At 30.1% G+C, this 14,575-nt stretch overlaps 1 protein-coding gene across 1 annotated transcript; it reads right to left on the reverse strand.

Moving 5' to 3' along the window:
- Window positions 1-5,523: 5,523 nt before the first annotated feature.
- LOC117904255 (carbonic anhydrase 2-like) lies at window positions 5,524-7,962 on the reverse strand. Its single transcript, XM_034816776.1, has 9 exons — window positions 7,894-7,962; window positions 7,449-7,516; window positions 7,100-7,252; window positions 6,882-6,930; window positions 6,664-6,780; window positions 6,503-6,556; window positions 6,336-6,421; window positions 6,142-6,247; window positions 5,524-5,887 (listed from the first exon to the last, which is right to left on the reverse strand). The coding sequence occupies exons 1-9, from the start codon at window positions 7,894-7,896 to the stop codon at window positions 5,723-5,725; spliced, it is 801 nt and encodes a 266-aa protein (XP_034672667.1). The 5' UTR covers window positions 7,897-7,962; the 3' UTR covers window positions 5,524-5,722.
- Window positions 7,963-14,575: the final 6,613 nt, after the last annotated feature.

A 14,575-nucleotide genomic window follows, 5' to 3' on the forward strand; every position in this document is an offset into this window, starting at 1 on the left:
ACCCTAAGTGTGACTCCTTATTTTGGAAAAGACGATTTGCGAAAAATTGGATTGGGTTCAGGGGTCAGGTTACTTATCGGGAAGGTACGGTAAAGACCGTAGCACCCCTTTAAGTCCCTAAAGTCGGGTCTCTACTAATAAAATGAAGCTGATGTGGCAATTGACGAGTAAATCAATGAATATCCTGAATGATCATGCACACATAAAAGTCGAGACATGCATAGACAACGATTAGAGGAAAATGGGTACATACCTGGGCAACGAGCCACCATGTGCTATCAATAGAGAGGGTTAGTGCACAATTTAGGAATAATCGCATGTATGTTAGAGAGTAGGGTAAATCAATCATGTATGATAATCAAAGCAAACAATCAATCAATCAATCATAAAGTCACATATGTTGGGCTCCCACCAAAACCCATTTATTTTGCATGAATTAATATCACAGATTCCATTATTCCGGAATTATGGAAAAAAAATCATTCATGCCTATTAAAATCAAGAGGAGTAGAAGATTGTGGACGAAAATGGATCCGATGAATCGCGAGTGTCTGACGAGCCAAGCTATCCAGGGAATCTGAGTTGTCAGCTGCGGATGCTCTCTGGGTAAGCGCTATCAGAGGATCCGGACATGTCTGACCGGGGAAGTTGAATCACCCTCCTCTCTCATCCGGCGTCAGGCGTCGGATGTGAAATATCCAGAAAATGTGGAACGTCGGCATGACAGAATTCCGGATGTGAGATATCCGGAGAAGGTTGGATGTCGGCTGGACAGAAATTTCGGATGTGAGATATCCGGAGAAGGTTGAACGTCGATCGGACAGAATTCAGGATGTGAGATATCCGGAGAAGGTTGAACGTCGGCCGAACAGAATTTCGGATGTGAGATATCCGAAAAAGGTTGGACATCGGCTCGACAGAATTCCGGATGTGAGATATCCGGAGAAGGTGGAACGTTGGCCGGACAGAATTCCGGATGTGAGATATTCCGAGAAGGTGGAACGTCGGCCGGACAGAATTCCGGATGTGAGATATCCGGAGAAGGTGGAACGTCGACCAGATAGAATTCTTCCCCGGGTGGAATGAGCTATGTCGCGTGTCGCAAGGGGGACCGTTTGCGTGTGCAAGGGAGAGAGAGTCACGTAGAATTTTTTAAGGAGGATCCCACAGGTAGGTGAAAGTTTAGAGAGAGAAGCGGGTTTGGTGGGTTGTATGGATATGGAGGCTTCGGTGAGTGGTTTTAATGGGTATGTGAAGGAGTGAAGGAGACTCCACGTAAGTGAGGAAGTGGGATGGAGAATGAATGAGAGGAAAATGGGTGTGGTGGAGGATGCTTGATTCCTGCAAGCTTGAGTGAGGAAATGGGTATGACGACCTAGAGAGAGAGAGGTGGATAGATGAACGATGGGTATGGTGGATAAGGGAAAAAAACATGGGGATGAGATGACGACACGCTTGCATGAGAATAGAGATAGGGGTCATGCAGAGTGAAGACATGAGCATGGACATAAACACAATGGACAGATCACCAGAAGATGTGCCTCTACGTTTAGCCGACGAATATGTCTAGTAGTATGCAACCTTGGGTATTTGCTGACTGTGAAAGCCTGGAGAAAACTGAAAAGGCATGTTCTCATCATCACTGAAAACTCAGATTCTAGCCACAAGGAGGCCATGGCTTGAAGCTTCACGAAAAGCAACTGAGACCTTGGCATGCTGAGATGGGTCAGGAACCAAATACATCAACCAAGTAGGCATTGAAGCCATTTGCATAGTAAGGGCTACCATTCATCACAAAATGCGCTCCTCTTATTCTGATGAATCCACCTCGCACTTCAATTTGGACCTGAAGATCTTGCCCACGGACCACCACACCATCAAATGCCAGGTTCCGCTTCAACCCAAACTTTCCCCCAACTTTGGAGCCTTGAGTATGCACTCAGGGAGGAAAAGAAAACAAGGAGATAACAGAATAGCAACAAGAAGAAGAACATGAAGACTTTAACCAGCATATCAGACCCATTTCATCATTTCATCCATGGGTCCAACATCCAGTGAGTTAAGATGGAAAATATTCGTCAGAATAGGGCATAAAACACAACAAACTCTTCCAATATTTAATCAGTAATCACCAAAACAGAACAACCCAACAAACAAAAATGAAAAATCATTGAGAATCAGACCTGGACAGTATGAAAAAAAAATGGAAAATATATGGAAAAAAAAACAAATGGTCATACCTGGGAATCTCTCTTCTCAGCTCCGTGTCCTGGACTCTTTCCAGCAACTCTACGCTCCTCTGTTATTAGCTTCCTACTCAAGTTCAACCAATATTCTTTCCTTCAAAACTCTCAGAAAAACTCCTCTGTTCCTTTCTAGCCGTTTTTTTTTTTTTTTCCTTTTTTTTTTTCTTTTTGGTGTCCTCTTTTCTTTGCAAGCCACTCTTCTGCCCTCCTATTCACCGGTCAACAAGCATGGCTTGCCCAACCACTCTCCTTGCTGCAGCCGCCATCAAGCCCTCAGATTCCTGGCTGCCCGTCCCATCTGGCCGAGATTCATGGTAAGAGAGGGGGGTCCCCCTCACACTTCCAAAAAAATCACCAAACTCCACTCTAACAACCCAAAAACTCTTCTGAATATCCTCCAACAGGTGTCTCCACCCCATTGCATTTCCAACCCACTACCTGATTCATTGACCACCCAACCAGGAAGCAGCATCTGGCTCTTTAAGAGCCCTCCACTTGGCAAGAAGTGTGACCTGCAGCAAATGAAAAAAACAAGCCCCATATGGAGGTCTACAATATGATTTAAATCAAGAAAAAAAGAAAACATTTGAAGATAAGGATGCAAAAATGTATGGCTCCATTGATTTTTAGAAGAAAAATTAGTTAAATTGACATAGTCCATTTATGTTTGAATCCAAACGAATAAACCTTTTAATGATGAGAAATTTAAACCAAACCAATTTTGTTTAAAGTTGGTTTAATTTTGTTTGGTTTAAAGGATTGATTAGATGCAAGCTAATTTAAATTTTAAATCCAAAATTAGGTTTCAGTTAAAAAAAAAAAAAAATATTGGTGGGCCTGCATATGGGGCCCCTCTTGATTAAGTTTGAGTTTAAATGCCACGTTACTACTTCTGTAAGAAAAAATAAAAGAGAAATTATGAGTCCATTAATTTGTCTATACATAGTTGAAAAGATGAAAAGACTCTTAAATTTTAATACACACTATGAAATTTTCTTTCTTCTTTCGGCCGATTTGCTAACTGTTTTCGAATAAAGTTATGAAAAATTATTTTTGAAAATTATTTTTTTAATATTTTATAAAACAAAAATATGTTTAAAAACCTAAATCTTTTAACTTATTTTTTTTTAATTTTTTTTTAAATATGTTTTAAAAATAATTTTATGTTTAATACTTTATTTTTAATCATTTTATATATTTATATAATTATTTTTTAAAATAATTCTTAGAAAACAAGTAAAAACAATGAAAAACAATTGATATTACTAAAAGAATATAAAAGTATAAAAAATAATTTTTGGTTATCAAATTTGTTTTCCTAATTTTTTGTTTTAGAGAACAGAAACTTGTTTTCAAAAATAATTGTCAAATAGGTCCTTAATCTCTAAAAAATCCTAATAATTTTTTTTATAAAAAAAAAAAAGTTATGGGCCTATTTGGTTGCTGCTTTTGAAAACTGTTTTGGAAAACAATTTTTTGTATTTTCAGAAAAAAAAAACTTGTGTTTGAAAATTGAATTCTGAAAACAGTTTTTGTTCTAAAAAAACAAAAAAACATGTTTGGTTGAGTTAATAAATAAAAAAATTTAGAATAAGTAAAACAAAAAACATGTTTGAAAGTTATATTTTTAATTAATGAAGTGTTTTCTTCTATTAACTTGATATTATAAATATATAAATAATTTTCATATGCACAATTCATTTAAATTAAAAAAAATTATTCAATTTTGAAAATTTTATGCCAATTATAATTTTTTTAAACAAGGGATGACTTTGTCGTCATGTGTAAGTATAATAATTTCAATAATTTAAAGAAAAAGAAAGAGTTTGCGGGTGGGGGTGTAGTGGTTGGATGAAGCCCACCTTTGTGAAAACACAAAAAAAAAAAAAAAAAAAAAAAAAAAAAAAAAAACAGCTAAGAATACACAAAAAGAAGGAAGAGAAAACACGAAAAATATTTTATTCCTTGAACAGTGAAAAAACAATGAAAACATCTTATTATTATTATAAAAAATAAAGTATTTGAGAACATAGAAAACACTAAAAATAAAAACATACCATTTTCCCTAAACAAGTTTTTTATATTTTTTGTTTTTAAAAACAGAAAACAGTTCTTGAAAATAGAAACCAAACAGACCTTATATTTCTTGAATAATAGATAAAGAAATAACCATTTCTAATGATATTAAACGAGCATTTTTATCATTCTTAATTTTTTTTTCATTTTTTCTTCCTAGATTTAGAAAAGAAGGGATCAAGAAGAGAATTCAAAGTTGTAGATTTGGACCATTTTTAGAGCATTAGTATAAGACATTTGTACACTCATTAGGGCATCATATTGTGATATTGTACTTCTCAAAATGTTGTATCCTTTTATTCCTTTAATTTTCCTCCATATTTTTTTTTATAATATTTTCACTTTTAAATTATTCATAAATGTTTTACCACAAATATTTGTCAAAAATTACATAAATAATAAGTCTTACAATACAAACAAACATAATATTTATGTATGAATTTTAAAAATATATAAAAGATGTTGAAACTGACTTCAAACTTAGTTTCAAATATTTTTCTTATTGATAAACAAGTTTGGGAAAATAATATTTTGCTTTCTATTTATTGAAAAATGAAAGAAAGAAAAAGCAAAATGAAAGTATGATAGGGAAGAAAGGGATGAATTAGAAATTTTATTAATATTTAGATCAATGTATTAATAGAATTTATGATTGAAGGTGGGTGTTTAATTATGGTGGATATAATCACAACAACGGGGTTGTTGACTTGTTGACTCGTTTGATGCTTGAAAGGAAAGTGGGTGACTTTTTGAACTGCCGCTTCATGAAATACCAAAAAAAAAAAAATGATCTTATAGACAGTTCAACCGGTCAAATCTAGATTTAAAAGCAATGATTGATTAAGAGTGTGTTTTAATTTTTTTATATAATAAAATTATTAAGAATATTTTTAGGTAAAAAGGTTACGAGATATAGATGAGTTTGCAAAGATAGTACATGGTTAAAAGAGATGTGTGAGGAAGCAAATGAGACACTTAATGGAGTAAAGGGGCATATGATTTAGATATGGATGCAAAGTGTAAGGAAATCTTTGATATTTTGGAAATCCAATAATTAGATCTAATTTATGTCATCAATAATATTCTCTATTTTCTGTTTTCTTGTGAGCAATACATATAATGAAGTACCTTATCATAGATGTATCATGCACATGCATGAGTAAGCAAATGATGTTGCCTAGGATATCAAAAGATTCCGAGGAAAAGGAAAAGAAAATCAGCATGAACAAATTCATTATTTTCAGACAGCATATAGAGGAAACCAAGATAAGTAGAGCAAGCATAGAAGTCGCTCTGTCTTTTTTCCTTGGGAATTATTCATCATTGAACACAAAAACACTACATTGTCGAAGTGAAAAAGTAAGCAAACACGTTGGTTGGGGGCTTGACTTGCTCCAAATTTATATGATAATTGGCGGTTTAATATCAAAATCAGCTTTCCAGAGCCCAAAAGTTCCATTAACGAAGTCATAGTAACCACCCATCAACTTCAAAGCTTTATTAGCTAATGCTGCCCGCACATATGGATAACTCAGCAGATTGACTAGGGACAAATTCACCGACTCCCTGCACAAAATTATTCATTACTCATGATGATCTATAATGATTCACTTCAAATCATGCAGATATTTTCATACATATGTCGTGTTCAAATTTTTTTTCCCCGATATCATAATCATCCCTTATGTGGACACAATATTCTCATACTGGATTGGGAACGTATTCTAATATTATTTATAATGATTAACTTTAAATCATATAGATATTATCCCTTTGAATTCAAAGGATTTAATGACTTTAAAACGTTTTATAAAATTACCCTTCCCAAATATTCAATTTGTTGCTCAAATGTTGCGTCGCTCCACTCTGATTCCACCTTGGCCTTGGCCGGTAAAGCGATTTTGACCCAGTCATCGATGAAGTCACTGCAAATATCAGTTAGATATATGGGTGAGAAAGATGAAGCTTAGTAGTAAGTTTTTAATAATGGAGGAATTAGGTTATGAGCCATACTTGGAAGTAGTTCCATCAGCAGGAAGAGACATAAGGGCCTCTATCCCACCACAGCGACTATGCCCCATGACCAGGATGTTCTCCACCTGTGATTAAGTTAATTTCTCATCCATAAAGACATGAAGAAATCCCTCCAGAAAAGACAAAAAAAGTGAATTGGAATTCACCTCAAGATGCTTGACTGCATATTCAATGACTGCACCAACTCCTGAGTATCTCAACTGTGAACCACACAAACACATGTATAATGCAAGACTGCTACAAAGCTAATGAGAATGCCATGGCTTTTGGTCAAAGACAGCTTATTATTGCAAAATGGGAAATCCACCTGGTTAAATGCAGGAACCAAGTTAGCAATGTTCCTGCACATGAAGGCTTCCCCTGGCTTGAAGTTGAGGACATGAGAGGGGCTAACGCGGGAGTCAGAGCACGCAAACACCAGAAACTGAAGGATAAGAAAATGTTCCATTAGGTAAGGTTCCATCAAAACTGGGTAGGGAAAAAAAAATGGTGTTCGATTAGGAAATCATAGCTTATAAAGAGTACCTTGGGGTGTTGCCCTTCTGCAAGTTGTTTATAGTAATCTGGATACTTGCTGAAAAATCATGCCAATTGCCATATCCATAAGAAAAATTAATTTATCCAAGTTATTCAAAGGAAAAAAGAAAAGGGGAGAAGGATTCTCCTAGACTTTATTTTCTCTTGATTATTCATGTATGCTTTTAGGTATACTTGGTTTTTTTATAGAGATAGTGCCATCGTACTCGAAATGGTGGATTTTGAAGTGAATAAACCCGTCTTTAATCCTCTCGACAGGATCACACTCCTCATGATCTTGCTCTTGCTCTTGCTCTTGCAACTCAGCGGTCAACTTCTCAATTTTTGCTGCAGCTATGTCATCCAGACCTTCCTTATCACTACCAAATCAACAAGTTAACTCCATTAATTTCTTAGTAAACAAACAGAGTGGAAATTCCCGAAAATAACAATTAAACACATCATCTAATATACAAATATATTCTTCTATTTTGTAAATCAGCTTCAGAAACACCACAAACTGCTGATTTATATATATATACATATAAACCAAAATTTATTACTCATATACGATACCTCAGAAGCGGCCTCAGTCCTTCAATGGCTACATCAGATGAGCTCGTCGCCATATCCACGTTGTGTTGCTGCAAATTTTGAAAATTGGGAAGTGAGAAACATTAGTTTTGCTACTGATAATATATATATAGCTTCCCTTATTTTTCTTCCTTTTTTTTTTTTTTTTTTTTTTTTTCCTGTGAAGCTCCGTTTCTGAATTCAAACTTTTTTCAATAGGAATCTGAAAGCTGCATGCGTGTAGTTGTCCTTTGAACTTCAAGAAAATTAAGGGAAAGCCTAATAGCATATATGCATGCAAATTGAAAAAAATCCAAGGAAATGAATAGTGGGTTTCTTCAGAATGATCAACTGATAATTCAAATGGAGATGATCAGAACTGCAGAATAGTGTAAGATCAAAGCTACGGAATACAAAAAATGCATGAACACTTGAACTATGGACAGACCATTAATTTCTTAAGAGAGGAGAGGAGTAGGTGGTTGATCTCTTATGAAGAATTGATGGTATCTGTTCTTACCGAAGGTTCCTACTTATAGGCCAATATAAGTCTGATTATATATGGTAGGAAAAAATATACGTACTTTCTACGTATGTAAGTGGGGAAAACGTTCTTCACATGGAAGACATTTAAAATTTTGGTTTTACAGTTGCCGACAAGATGGTTTTCACTATGATGCCCTAGTCCCAATTAATTAAAAGAAATTGAAACTAACACGTCTCTTTTAATTCTCTAGTGACGTTGGTTTACAAGTTTCCTTAATGATGCATTAGTGTATCATTTATCCCCACAAGATGAACAAAACGATTTTAGTTGGGATTTAATGAAATTCCTTGATGGGTTTTTCTCATATGGATGATTTCGTACCTTATGATTGATAGTTGCCAACAAAAAATAATAAATATTAAGATTTTTTAAAAATAGTTTTTTATTTTTAAAAACAGAAAATTATTTTCTAAACTTGAAAACACCTCCCATCATTTTTTTATATATATATATAGAAAACGTTTCTTTAAGAATTCATTGGAATATTAATGGTTTTTTGTTTTTGAAAAAAATATATATGAAAACGAGTTTGGTTGTCCATTATTCCTTAACTAGTTTTTTAAGAATTGTTTTTAAAATAGAGTATTTAAAAATATATATATTTTAATTATTTTTTAGAATTATTTTTAAAAATAATTATACAAAATATAGAGAATCATGAAGTAAAATATTTAAAGAAATTTCTAATTCTTCCTTTCTTTTCAAACTTTTCAAATTCCTAATGGTCCTTAAATTGGTTGAGTCTTGGATGATCAAAAATCTTTTGGTAATAATTTGTAAAAGTTGAAGTTGAAAGTCTTTAACCTAATACAATTGAATAATGAGAAAATGTATTATTTTAGTTTTATTTTCTAAAGTCACACTTGATAATCATGATTAGTGTGTATAGGTTTATATCTTCCAAAATTTCAACTCTCTATTCATGTCTCATAAAAAAAAAAAATTTATTGTTTAGGTGGTGTTTGCTTTTTTCTTTTTTTTTTTCTTTTTTATTTAACTTTAAATAAAACTTAAAAGTATTAAGTTGTTTGGTTTTTAATATTTTATTTTTATTAAGTATTAAAAAGTAAAGAAAAATCATCAATTATTTTTCACATTTAAAAAAAAAATCAGGGTGTTTGGTTTTTTAGTTTTTTGCTGAGAAAATAATTTACTGTCATGCTTTAAAAACAAACATTTTCATAATTTATTATAAAATTTTTACTAAACAGAAAAAAAAAAAAATATTTGACTATTTCTAAATAGAAAAAAATAGTATATTGATTTTTCTTTATTTTTTAATACTTAATAGAAATAAAATGTTATAAAAACAACAAAATATTGAACATTATTAAATACTATTTAATTTTAAGTTCTATTTAGAATCAAATAAAAAAAACAAACATTATATTTTAATTTTTTTTCTATTTAATTAAAAAAATTTAAGAAATAAGCAATAAGTCAATAAAAAGTAATAAATAAATAAATAAATAAATAACCTAAAATCTGAAAATAAATTGTTTTGAGTAAAAAAAAATACAAACCAATACCTTACATACAAACAAACAAACAACACCTTAGTATCGAATCATATTATTAAGTACTTTTAAAATGAGCCATTAATTTGATGAAAATAAAGGTGTTTTATTGGTGCTTGTTCTTTTAGTTGAAGTTGGGAAAAAATTTTGAATTTGTCTAAAATCTAATAAACATCACTACAAAGGTGTTTTTGGATTCTATATTTACATAAAAGTTAATTTTGATTTTTAGATAAAATGTTTTTTAATGACTTAATTAAAAAAAAAAAAAAAAAAAAAAAGAAGCACTAAATCATCTTAATCATATCAAAAACTCAACCCACAGAAATTTACATGAATTTATCAAATTACAGCTGGACCTATTGCTTCTTAATTTATATTGTTAATAATATTTTAAGAAAATTAATTATGAAAATTGATAAAATTAAATAATCATAAGAAAAAAAAGGCTTAAGTTAAATAATATTTCAAGAAAGAAAATAAAAAAATATGATGGAGTCTATCTACAATCTTACGTGCACGTTTAAGATGTCTTTTGTGTGAGCATCTCAAGGGTCTTACCTTAGAAAATATTTTCTCTAAGACCAATCACATCTTTTTAACTTGCTTTATTGAATTTCCCACGAAACAAACAACCGTATATTAATTCATGCCCACCAAAACAAGAAACAAAAATTATTGGCCATGTCCTTCTTTTCTTCCTCAATTTTATGCTCCTTAGGCTATATCTATAGGGTTGAAAATTCTTAGTCAAATAATGGATATCCACAAACAACTTCATTGACACGTTGTGGTTAAAAAAACATTTATAGGTTTTGTTTGGTTTTCAAAAGAAATTGAGTGAAAATTTAAGAAAAAAGAAAATAAAATAGCCAAGTAGAAAAAAATTTAAAAAATTAAAAAAATTTAAAAAAAATTAAAATTAAAAAATTATTTTTATATATTATTTCAATTTATTTAAATTATTTTAATATTTTAATATAAAAATTGAATAATTTGAAAATGTCTAATTTAATTTTTAACTAATTTTACTTAACTTTCACTTTCTTTAGTGTTATTCGTAATAAAACCAAAAATTGATAAAATTATTTTTTAAAAAATATTTTCTTTAAATCAAATATAGTGTTATAGTTAACAATAAAAAGACATAAGAATTGTTTGACTATATTTTTTAAAATAATTTTAAAAAATAAGTAATTAATATTTTTAAAATAAAAATCTATTTGAGAACTTAGAATGTTGTTAACATGTTTTTCATATTTTCAAATATTTATTAAAAATAAATTTTATCTTTATTCTTTATATTTATATAATTATTTTTTTTAAAAAATAGTTAAAACATATTCTTTAAAAACATCTATAAAAAAAGTTGTAACAAAACTATAAGAAAACTTTATATTTAAAAACACTGGTACGGTAGACTATCACCTATAGTTAATTGTGAGAATTAGAGGCATTCTTTTGTTGAACCTTGGTGCCCATCAAACATGTTGTCATGATAGCAACTTAGAAACAAGAGTTTAATGTCAAAGCAGTGCTTTTGAAGACAAAAATAATGGAAATAAACCATTTTCAAAAAATATTTGTCAATCTTTTTATTTTTTTATTTTTTTTTATTTTTGTGTTTTGAGTATATAAAACCATAGTGATTGTGGTTTTAAAAACCATCAATGGTTTAAAGAGAAAAAAAAAATAATAATAATAATAAATTTGAATTTAATGGTGTAGGGATAAACTATTTTGACAAATATTTTCGGTATGGGATTAGATTGAATTTTTTTTATTTTTTTAAAAACAACTACTTTGACCGGAAACTCTGGAAAGAACCCATTAAAAGGACTCATCCAATCATCACAAAAGAGCATATTAAAATTATTATTCCTCTTTGTCCCCATACTCAATGATTGTTTCATATTAATCACTATTGTATTTGCATGAGGAATAACCCTACTTTACACATGGGTCTCACCAGGTAAGGAGGGCCCAAGGCATGTGCCCCAAGTAAGAGTTGATAAGATTAAATTGCTTTCACTTTCTTTGTCTCACTCTTTGTACTTTTCTCTAACATCTTTTCCTTATGATAAGATTTAAATGAATAAAATATTCATGATTAAATTAAAGGAAATGGAGCTTTTTAAGATGTGGATTTAGCATAAGAATCTTTTCCTCCACATGGAGTTCTCTCTCTCTTGTCCTTGTATTCCTAAATTTTGAAGTTGAATATTGAAAAGGATATGGATGCTTACCTAGAAGCCTCCCATGTTGAATTCAGAGTTTAATTTATCTAAGAATACATTTGAAAGTGATTCTAATTTTGTTATAAAATTATTTGAGAGAATACTGAATTTTTAAGAGTGATTGATAATTTGATAGATTATTAATTCTTAGTTATAAATTTTACATTTTTCAACATAACTTATTTGTATTTCAAAGAGTTAGAGAAATCCATGTTTTGTCTCTAACAGAATTTATGAAATTGAGTTTTGTTTAATTAATTTTTTTCAAAAATATTATAACTATCTCTATTTTTGATAAACATATTCAAACATAAAATTCAATCCCTTTGTTGATATTTACATCTACTTCTATTTCTTTTAACTTTTTAACTATAGAAGTTAAATGTCATCACAAACAAGACTTGTGAAAAAGCAATTAGAATTAATTATAAATTAAAAAGTATTTTCATAATGCTTTTGGAAAAATAGTGAAGGGGTAATTTTAATAGATAATGTCTTATTTCAAATCCAAATGTTCATTTATCAAGTGTTAATTTATTAATTATTTTAAAAATATTTAGACATACTTTGTAAAACTTTGTTAAATATCAATTTTTTACAAGTAGAATCACTTCCAATTGTTTGTAAAGACCATTAACTTGTCCTTCTTTGAGGATCACTCCAAAACTTATTTTTACATTCATATCAAGAAGAGTTCTATAGTACTATTCCTGAACTATATTGAAAATTTGAGGATTACAGTCAAATTTGGAAATTAAGAGGATGTTTGGTAAATCAATTTAATAAGTTAATTTGACTTAATAATTTAATTTAAATTATTAAATAAATTAAATATATTTAATGAAATAACTTACTATCACAATTTAAAGTTAAAAATAACTTATGTATTAAGTCAAAATAGTTAACTAAATTTTAATTTCAATTTTTTTTTTGTCTCATTTATCCATATTCAATGAAAATATATTTTACAACCATGATTTTATATTCATGAGTTATCTTTTATAGTAAATATTTTTGAAGTTATCTTATAAATCTATAATACTTTAAATAAGAATGTTTAACAAATAAATTTATTACTTAAATTTAATAAAAGTATAAATAGTAGTGAATGCACCTAAATAAGGAAAGAGGTATCTTTTTATCCATTGCATCGGGATCTCCTCAAACCCATAGATAAGTGTTAACACTCTCATCCACCAATAATACATATCCAAACATTACAATTTTGATAGTGAAAATTCTTCAACCATGCTTTCCATGAACACATACCTAACAAAATGGTTGACAAATTCTTTAATATGGACATTAGTGACTACACCTAAAAAAGAAAAGAGGCATCTTGTTATCTATTGCTTCTAGATTCATTAACTAATAATTTCCATCCAAACTTATAAATTTGATAGTGATGATTCACCAACCGTGTTTTCCGTGAACATGCACCTAACTAAATGATTAGCAAAGTCTTTTAATATGGAGATTAGTGGATGCACTTAAAAAGAGACGTCTTATTATTCATTGCATCTAATTTTCTAAAAACCCAAGCTTAAATGTTAACACTTTCATCCACTAATAATGCATATCCAAACACTACAATTTAATAGTGACGGGTTAATGCTAACTAGTTGGTATGACCATTGGTTTCCCATAAACATTAGATTGGTATGAGTAAATCAAATTCTAACACATCTTCAAAATAAGTGTAATCCAATATACTTGTAAAATCTTACCAAACAAGTTAGTTAAGTAATTGTCTTCATCAACATTATACTTGATAATAAAATGAGGGATCCATTTCCATTGTTTCACGCAAGTAAGACAGAGTGTTCTCTACATCACTTGCTCATCAATATACTTTTAAATGATCATTTTTAGCCTATTTGAAACCCTCTTTCATGGTCATTTGAGGCTTAAGTTTATAGTCATTTTAGATGGCTTTTATATTTTTTGGTACATAATGCATGATTTTACATTAGAACATCCCCATCTATAAGTATTTCTTTGTGAATTTCAAACCCCATTTTCATGTGTGAGTGCTATTGGCCCTCTATGCCTCATTTGAACTCAATTTCACACTCATGAGGGTTGAGAAAGTTTGCATGTCATGTGGATTGGTCTATAGCTCTTTCCTTTGGCCTACATTACTCATTTTTGAAACTTATAATTTTCAATTTTTCTTAATTTTTGAAACATGGATAAATCTCACAAATCTTAATATAGTGAGATCATTTTCAGCCCTCATGAGCTTCCTTCCATGATCATTAGAGGGTTGGGGATGTGGATTAATCCATATAAATTAATTTGAGCATTGGTAAGACCCACATTATTTTATTTTCAAAACTTACTCACTATCTACCCTATTTTTTACCCACAAAATGGTTTTCTAAATTTGAATTTTTTGTCTTGTTCTAATTTTTTTTTAGGCTTGGAGATGTTTCAGACTTCTTAAATGTATAAAATATTTTTTGTTTCGTGGAGAAGCCCTTCTCTAAGCTCATTGATTAAATTGGAAATCTAAGTATTCAAATTTTGCCATGCTTTTTACCCTCAAAATATTTTTGAAATTATGTATTAGTGCATGGGTTTTTAATTATTTGTAATATTCTTACTATATTCTAGACTTCTTAAATAAGGTTTTAGACTTTGGTTTCACTCAAAAATCGTTTTCCAAGTTTTGAAAATTAATTATATTTTTCCTTACTTATTATATTGACCCAAATCTGGTGTTGTGAAATATTCATTGAAATCTATGATAATTAGTTCATGTTTGGGTGCTATTTAATTTTTACTTCTATTTTTTCTTACCTCAAAGCTTGTCAAATATTTCCCTTT

The sequence above is a fragment of the Vitis riparia genome, chromosome 17, assembly GCF_004353265.1.
Source record: "Vitis riparia cultivar Riparia Gloire de Montpellier isolate 1030 chromosome 17, EGFV_Vit.rip_1.0, whole genome shotgun sequence".
Lineage (NCBI taxonomy): Eukaryota > Viridiplantae > Streptophyta > Magnoliopsida > Vitales > Vitaceae > Vitis > Vitis riparia.